The sequence below is a fragment of the Octodon degus genome, unplaced genomic scaffold, assembly GCF_000260255.1.
Source record: "Octodon degus isolate 3935 unplaced genomic scaffold, OctDeg1.0 scaffold00005, whole genome shotgun sequence".
In the NCBI taxonomy this organism is placed as follows: domain Eukaryota; kingdom Metazoa; phylum Chordata; class Mammalia; order Rodentia; family Octodontidae; genus Octodon; species Octodon degus.
Window position 1 is genome coordinate 16,085,289 of NW_004524581.1, and position 9,403 is coordinate 16,094,691.

At 39.6% G+C, this 9,403-nt stretch overlaps 1 protein-coding gene across 7 annotated transcripts in view; it reads right to left on the reverse strand.

Annotated features, from left to right (window-relative positions):
• Window positions 1–9,403, reverse strand: part of Kcnma1 (potassium calcium-activated channel subfamily M alpha 1) — a 756,236-nt gene that overhangs the window by 14,736 nt on the left and 732,097 nt on the right. For all 7 annotated transcript variants that reach the window (XM_004624076.2, XM_004624075.2, XM_004624064.2 and 4 more), the window contains one exon: window positions 35–229. In XM_004624076.2, the coding sequence (XP_004624133.1) occupies window positions 35–229 (195 nt within the window). The remainder of the gene's footprint in view (window positions 1–34; window positions 230–9,403) is intronic.

The following is a 9,403-nucleotide window of genomic DNA, read 5'->3' on the forward strand; positions in this document are numbered from 1 at the left end:
CTGGACTCGGGCATCTGCTGGGCTGTGGACTCACCCCCAAGTCTGCGAAGGGCCCGTCCAGCAGAGCTAACTGGGCCACGCGGCAGCGGTCCCTGTTGGCCAGGGTCTGCGGGGTGCTGTAGCCCCCTCGAAGGGCATTCTCCTCAGCAATCAGAGCCTCGAGCTCCGGGGTGGCTCCCCCAGTCACCAAGGTCCGTATGAGGGTGAGGATATTGTCATTAAAGTATGTCTGTGGAGAGAAAGGAAGTGCGTCCTTAAGCAAACACGCAGAGTAACGACAGCCGACGTCCAAATTACAACTTTTCTTGGTATCTCCTGTTTAAAGTTCTGGCCTGTCTCTTCAAATAATTTTATGTGGGAAGTGAAAAGACAGCAGCCTCCAATTATCCCATTCTTTTCTCTCCTGCTTGACTCTGCCATGACTTTTTAAAAAACCAATGCAGAGCATTTTTATTAAAAGGGCTAATGTCCCGAATAAATGGTGTTTACCATAACTGGTACTGCTTGGGATGCAAATTCTGCCTCAGCCCTGCAAGTCTGCACATCTACTGCAGGAATTCAGACATGTGTAATAATCCACACCTTACCCAGGCTGGTACCCAAGCAGAACTGCCTCTGAGGGTTTGTCACCCGTGTCCCCCAGTGGCAAAACTTCTTTCTATGGAGGATTGCAATCCCAGGAGAATCATTACTGACAAACACTCAGCAGTTTATCATATGCTTTGATAGTAGTCTATCCCAGAAGTCTCATCAATAAGTAAGTCAAATAAATTTATGTTGAGGTGAGTGTCCTGGTGGCGTTCTTTGGGTTTTTCTTTGGTTTGGTTTGAGAATACCCTCAGTAGTCTGAGGGCATTGCTTTTTAAAGAAATTCCCCTCTAAGTACATTTGTCTCACATCTGAAACATAACAGGTCTGTCGGGAAGAAAACAATGGGGATTTTAAATAATTAATAGGATGTCAAATAAAAGAGCTTAAAAAGGTATTTGTCACTTAGTCTAATTTGAGAAAAATCTCAGTTCAAGGTGTTGCATTCCATTTTCTGGGGAAGAAGAAAGCAAACGGCGAAGTCACATCAAACCCTATCTTGCCTGTGGCTTTTGAGGCTCTAGGTCTTTGGGGGGCAGGGTAGGAAAGACAGGTGCATTTTTTACCTCAGCAGTTTGTGTGAAAGTTTACTCCACAGCGCATAGCAGGGAACCAACCAGGGAAGGAGGAGCTCTTGTCCCTGCTTTGCCATCTCTGGGGGTCTTGGGAGTGGTTGCCTAATCATGCAGGGCTTAGATGTTCTTAATCTCATTGATAAAACAGGCCAGGTCAGTTAGAACCAAATTTAGATGCCAAGAATTCCAGGAGGGCTTCTGAGTTAAGATGATGCTGGTTGGTAAGCTGGCTTCACCTCCTTCATTGAAACGCTCACCGAGATCCCCAAAGTCACAGGAGAGTCCAGGTGGAAAGATGAGAAATGTTATTCACAGCCTGTCCGGGTCTAAGACAATGTTACACTCAGAATCCAGCTGTGCCCTGAGGCGGCAAAGCAGAAAAGGACGTCTGAGGTAAGAAACACAGCCAGAGAAGTTAAGGCATTTGGGCTCACACTGTGGGGTCAGTACTGCCTTCACCTCTCAGAGCTGAGTGGCCGTGGAAAGGTATTGAGCACCTCTGTGCCTCACTCGCATGATCTGTGAAATGGAACAATAGAGGGGCTCGATGCCTCGTGCGCCAGCTGGTCTGATGTTAGAACCACGGGAGCACTGTTAGTAGAAGGAGATTCGTCTCCTTCCCAGCCTGCTCTTGGCGCTTCAGTCTTTTCTGTTATGGGTTTTGGAGGCGGGCCTTAGGACCAATGAAGACCGTTAGTTTTACCCTTGAATTTGTACATCTAAGTCAACCTCCACTTTGGGGCTCTGTCCAGATTCAAGAACTATGCAGTCAAGGTCATCAAGAACTGAGTCATCCTGGGATGAGGCCACAGGGGGAGGGGCCAGCAGAGTGACCCTCCAGTCAAGGTTGGTTAAGAGCACCTACACAGATGTCTCCAAACTTCACTGGGATAAATGCTCTTCCCTACAATCAGGTAACCCATTATTGGAAGGAGGAGCCACCTCCAAGCCCTGTGCTCCCCACTAAGTAAATAAAAACTGGATGCAGACCTTTGAAGAGGGCCTTTGTGCTACAAATACTATTCCAGATCAAGACTGGTGGGAGTGGTGCAAACAGACACAAGGCAGACAGCAGAACCTTCATAGCCTAGTGTACTGGACATTTGACCTCTTGGTGCTGAGAGAGAGGAGGAGAAGGTGAGAGGGAGAGAGAGATGTGGGGAAGGGGGGCGAAGAGAGGGGAGAGGGAGGGGAGAGGGAAGGAAAGAGGGAGGGGGTAAGGGAGGAGAAAAAGGAGGGGGTGAGGGAGAGGGTAAGGGGGGGATGAGGGAAGGGAAGAGGGAGGGGGAGGGGAGAGGAAGGAGACATCCAAAGGGAAGAGGCGGGGGGGGAGAAGGGGGGCAGAAGGGAGAGAGCAGGAGTGAAAATGAGAATATTTTCCAAAAGGCACTCTAGTCAAGGTCATGTTTAATATATAAAAGAAAAAAATCTTTTTGAGTGGATAGTTACTAGAAGAAATAAAAATCTGGGGAGAATTTACTGTGAAATAAAAATTTTGAAAACAAAGAATGCATAAAAAGTAAAAGATAAAATGACAAGAAAGTTGACATGATACATCTTGCCCAATTATTTTCTAATGCAAAATGTTGAAATTCCAATAGATATAAAACATAGCTGAAATCATTTAATATCCTTTCATGATAAAAACACTCACTCAATGAGGACTAGAACTCCGCCTTATGAAGGGCATGCATGGACAGCCACAGCTAACTCATTGCGCTTAGGAATGATACAACAGATGCTTTTTCTTTAAAACCAAGAACAAGACAAGAACTTGGGAGGAAGGGGAGAGGAAAGAAAAATAAAAAGGATTAAAATGCAATATATACTCCATAGAGAAGGTATTCATGGTGCGTTGTAAACATACACTGATAAAGGAAGCTTTTCAAAGACAAAGAATCTGCTGTCGTGATTTCTCCTCAGTGCCGTGCTGGAGGTTCTAGCCAGGGCATTTGTATTGGAAGAGAAAAAATAAAATTGCTTCTATTCATAAATGACATGATTTAGAGTACAGATAATCCTAAGGGAGCCATTAAAGATATTGTATGTAAAATAGAGTTCATCTAGATTGCAGAGAATAAAACAGTAAAAAATCGCATTCACAATAAACAATGAGAGAACAGAATTAAGAAAATAATTCCAATTACAACCACTGGCCACTGAAACCAGGTGTAGTGGCACATGCCTATAATCACAACCCTGAGGAGGCTGAGACAAGAGGATAACCATGAGTCTGAGCCATGTGGCAAGACTCTGTATCAATAAAAAAAATAAATAAACTTGAGACTTTTATAGGTAGGGCCGGGGAGATAGCTCAGTTGAATAAGCACTTGTCTAGCAAGCGCAAGGTCCTGAGTTCAATCCCTAATACTGCAAGGGGGAAAAAAAAGGCTTTTATAGGTAAATGGATGCAACTGGAGACCATATTCATAAGTGAGATAAATCAGACCCACATGTGTAAACATCGTACTGTCTACATAGTGTAAGAACCTGAGAGAGTAAATAAAATCCAGGAGGTATAACGGATACCGTGAAAGGGAAAGAAACTATTCAAAGGGTAGGAACAACTGGGATGAGGAAAAGGAGAAAAATAAAAGATGGAAGGGAAAATAATGTATACATTGGTGAAGAATACAAGAATGTATTTTTCTAATAATAAAATAAGTGTTACCCAAAAAAAAAGAAAAGAATGTATATGTTTATACACAGCATAGTTGGGTAAGTGTACTGCTGATTTCTACTGATCTATTGAAAGGAATAGTTAATGCTTAAATTATTTTTTCTTCTTTTTATTTTTTGACCAATTTGCATGCTTATATATGGTAATTGGAACAGCTAATTTGAAGACCATCATATGCAATATAACAACCGTTGTTGAATGCTTATCATTTGCTTAGTGAAAGTCTATCATTTCTGTTTTCTTTTTTACTATTTTTATTTTCTTTAATGAGTAAAAAGTAATAAAATAATTCAAAATAAATTTATCCAATACAGTGAAAGACTGATACATTAAAAATCTATAAATGTTACTGATAAAAGTTAAAGAAAAAAATTAAAAAGAAAAAAGAAAAGAAATAAAAAGGGCCAGGGATATAGCTCAGAGTCTTAAGCACCTTTCTGACAGGCACAACGTCCCCAGTTCAATACCCAAAGAAAGAAAAGTTAAAGAAGATAATCAATACATAGAAAAGCATTCCATGTTCATCTATTAGAAGCCTTAATACTATTAAAATGGTAATAATTGGGCCAGCAAGGTAGCTCAGGGGACTAAGTGCCTTCTTAGGCAAGCGCAGGGGCCAGGGTTTGATCCCCGGCACCACATGCCATGCCAGCCCTGCCCCCAGGTTTGGCTGAGCTGGCCACAGAGTCCAGGCATGGTGGCACACACCTTAATCCCAGCACTGGGAAGGCTAAAAATGGGAGGATCACTATGAGTCCGAGCTGTGTAGTGAGACCCTGTACCAAATACATTAAAGGAAATCCTTAAACTATAAAATTCTTGGGCAAAAAATAGCAAATGTTTATGACCAGGACAACAGCTTCTTAGATAAGACAGCAAAGCACATGCTACAAAAAAGCATAGGTAAATGGAACGTAATAAAAATTTAAAAAATGTATCCCTTAAAGGACAGTATGAACTGAGACAACTTACAGAATGAGAGCCAAGTTTTCTAATTTATATTTTTACAAAGATCTAATGTCCACTATTAAAAATCTTATAGCCCAACAACAGCACCCTTATTTTAGAAACGGGCAAAGACTTGAAAAAAACTTTATATCTATATCTATCTATCTATCTATCTATCTATCTATCTATCTATCTATATCTCAGATATGGAAAGTCATTAGGAAAATGCAAGTCAAAACCCAAATAAGATAACAATGTAATATTTTCTAGCTCTGTGAGATATCCTAATGGAATTTTAATTAGGATTGCATCGAATCTATATAACAACTTTGTCTAATCTTAATATGGATAAATCAAGCACTGATAGATTTTTCTTTAGAATAATACTCAAAATATATGTATCAATACATTCACAGAAGAGATGGTAACAATTGACTATTAAAAACAATGCAAAGTTTCCTGATAACTGAAGACATAAGCATACAAAATATAATTCATATGCCAAAAGGTAGATAATAAATGAGACAATTATTATAGGAGCACATATAAAGTATAATCCTTGCCTACAATCTTAGTTCCTTGGGAGGATGAGGCAGAAAGATTGCAAGTTCAAATCCACCCTGGGCAATTTAGCAATCCCTTGTCTTACAATGAAATTTAAAAAGGTTGGAGATGTAGCTCAGTGATAGGGCACTTGCCCAATATGTGGTACTAGATACCATACAGTGGGACAAGGGGAGCATAATTATAATACAAGATTATATATCACATTACTGTACAGATAATATAACTAAATATAAATGAACTAAATAATCCTATAAAATGGCAAAGGCTCTCAGATATGAAGAAGCAAAATCCAAGCAAACTTTGATATCTTTAAAATAGACAAATAAATTAGCAAAATATTATTTCCAGAAACATTTAAATATTGTATAGGAGTTAACTTGGTATCAATAACAGCTGACACAGACAGCAAAGCCTAACTTTATGAGGGAAATGTAGAAGCAAATGTAAACATGTAAATATCCAGCACTTCAAGGATTTTGAAAAAAATGTATCCTAAGTAACTAGTAGGTGTGGTGGTTGAAACATTCTGTCAATTTGAGGGCTTGGAAGATTGGCTGGATCAGCTTAGCTCCTGGAGGCCCCTCCCAGGGTCATGGAGGGCCCACCCTAGAGTGACTCAGCACAAAAAGGTACATAAAGTGGTTGAGGAAGGATTCTGCACTCCACTTCCTTGGAGGAGCTCCAGGCATCACAGTCAGTGTGGAAGGAAGGGAGAGAGGCTTGCTAGGAGCTACAGCTGCAGCTCCTCCCTTTGTTTTACTGTTTTCCGCTTCCATGGACTGCTGCCCTCTGCCATGTGCCAGTCTGCCTTGGAGCCAGTGGACTAAGGACTGAAACCTCCACTAACTGTGAGCTAAATAAATGTTTCCGGGCTGGAGAGATGGCTCAGTGGTCTAAAGCACCTACTTGAAACAAGCTTGGCAAAGCACAGGGACCGCGGTTCGATCCCCCAGCACCACATGCCAGCCAGCCCCGCCCCCTGGTGGGCTGAGCTGGCCACACACACACACAATAAATAAAAATAAATAAATAATTAAAAAAAATAAATAAAAAATAAATGTTTCCTTCCCTAATTTTGGGTGTCAGGTATTTTGTCCCAGCAACAAGGGAAAAGCAACTGAGAGAGTAGGTAAAAATGGAAATTGAACTTAGTATAACTGAGACTAAAAAGTAAAGAATCTTTGGAAATGACACATAATACTGATATGGACTGAGGCTGAAACTGGAAAGACAGATTTAGAGCTTTAAATGCTGTGAATGTTAAATTCAAGCTCAGCCTGGGTTATTTAGGAACTTAGCAAGCCCTTATCTCAGAATAAAAAGGCCCAAGAATGTAGCAAAACTTAGTTCAATCCTCAGTAATGCAAAACAAAACAACAAAAACAAAGATAAATTAAGTACAAGGGATTATAGTAAATAAAGCTAAGTATTAAAATGGTCTTCTTCTTTTTTAAGAAATATAATATGAAAAATTAAAGCATCAATAATATAGCAAGAGGATATTTAGAAAATTGATAAATCCAAGGAATATAATTCTTTTAAAAATTAAAATACAATCAATGATATTTATAACTGAAAAATATATAAACAAGAATAATAATATAATACCAGATAGGTAAGAGATTAATGTTACTATTTTAGAAGTTTGCTTGAATGTTATGATCATTGAACATTGGAATAAAGAGAATAGCTTTTATTTTAAAGCAAAACCAAAGTAATAATAGTAGACAAAAAGAAAGAGAACATTATTAGAAAGAAAATAAGTTTCCACATCCTTTAACATATAAACTAGAAATTACAATGTCATTTTTAATAACAATTTTAAGTTTGACATATGCTTAATTATAGGTGCAAGGAGGAGTGATTAAAAATGTAGATATAATTATATTACATTTCATTTGGAAAGCACCTTAGGACACTTTCCTCCCAGGTATTATCACAAGTTGTGTGTGTGTGTGTGTGTGTGTGTGTGTACGCACACGCATGTGTGAGTGTGTTTTGGGGGTTACTAGTGATAGAACCCAGGACCTTCACAACGAGCTATATTCTCAGCCCTTCTAATTTTGCGATAGGGTCTCACTAAGTTGCCCATGAGGGACTTGAACTTGTAATCCTCCTGCCTAAGCTTCCCAAGAACTAGGATTCCTGCCATGTGCTGCCATAAACTTTGAAGATTACTCAACAAGACACTGTAGATAATATTAAAAATTAGGAGATCAATCAACCAGAAAGTAGTTACAAGTATCATGGGTTAGCAATAAGTTCTCAGAACAGAATTTGGCAAATGCAGTCCTTGGGATCCACTACTTATTGTTGTTCTTTTGTTTTTGCTTTGAAAATCTTTATTTATTTATTTATTTATTTATTTATTTATTTATTTATTTGGTACAGTGTCTCATTACACAGTGATGCTCCTGTCTCAGCCTCCCCAGCTCTGTGATTACAGGCATGTGCCACCATGCCCAGTTTTGGTGGCCAGAACAATGGCACACCTGAACTTCCGGGGCTGGCATGGCATGCAATACTAGGGATTGAACCTGGGTGCTTGCACTTGCTAGGCGGGTCCTTAGACCACTGAGCTATCTCCCTGACCCTCATTGTTTTTATAAATAAAATTTTATTTGGGTCAATTTTATACTTGCCCATTTGTACACATCTGTCTTTGGCTGCTTTGTTGCTGCCATAGCAAACTTGCACACTTGACATAGAGGCTGTATGGCTCTCACAGGCCAAAGAACTTACCATCTGGCCACTTAGAGAAAAGGTTAACCGATCCATGCCCTATTATGATAAGAAAACCATCATGCAGAGTGGGGTAAAGATGGTTGTTCAGCAAAAGATTTGAAAGGAGCTGGCTCTCTGGAAGAACTTTTTTCGAGCAGACTTATGCTGATTAAATAAATGGTTCACTCACATGTCCTACATTGCATAGACATTGTTTCAGAGAACAATGGCACGGTAACAGTTATATGATATTAAAATGTTTTAAAGTAGGATTGCAAAACACTTAAGGTTCAAACATACATACCTGAAGTGATTGATAGATCCCTATTTTGTAAGAATTTTGTAAGTAGTACCCAAATACTTCATTTAGTACTTAACACTTGGTGATAGAATTTTGATGGGTTTTTCCCTTCAAATTCACTTATTTATATATTTTCTACTGTGAAAACATATTTACATTTAATTTCCTTTTAGAAAGGAAAGCAGTGCTATAAAAGAGTTACATACAAGAATGTGGCCACAACCTCATGAAAATACACCTACACATTTAATCTCAATATACAGCATGTGATAGTTTTGTTCTGCAGCAAGCACTCTTTAAAAATGAAAACCATAAAAGAATTCCCAAAAGAAAATATGCATTTATACAATTAGGAACAAATTAAAGATGTGCATGCTTAAAAATGGTCATAAACACAATTAAACGGCCTCCTAGGGAAAATGACAATCAGCACCCACCAGAGTACATGAGACAGCCTTCACACACCAGCGATCTCAGTGTGCGTGGCTGCAACTGCTTCTGGTAGGTAATCAGACACAAAGAATCAGATCTTTTAAGATGGGTTTGATAAAAGCCAAGTCCGGTCACCCCGAGGTTGTTACATCGTTAAAGATGTATATACTCGAACATTTAACACAAGATAATAGAGTTTGGGTCTAGAAGGTCCCCAAAGATCCACAGGATTAAAGTTTAGGTTGTTGGGAAATTTAATTAGTTATCTTTTTTTTTTTTTTTTCCAGAACTGGGGATTGAACTCAGGTCCTTGCGCTTGCCAGGGAAGCGCTTATTCCACTAAGCCATCTCCCCAGCCCCTGTTGGGAAATTTAAGACGTGAAGCTTAGTGGCAATCTTCACATCACAAGAAGGCAATAGGCTTTCTCTCTCTTTCTCTCCCCTCTCTCTCTCTTTCTCTCCCCTCTCTCTCTCTGACTCTCTCTCTCTCTCTGACTCTCTCTCTCTCTCTCTGACTCTCTCTCTCTCTCTCTCTCTCTCTCTCCCTCTCTCTCTCTCTCTGACTCTCTCTCTCTCCCTCTCTCTCTC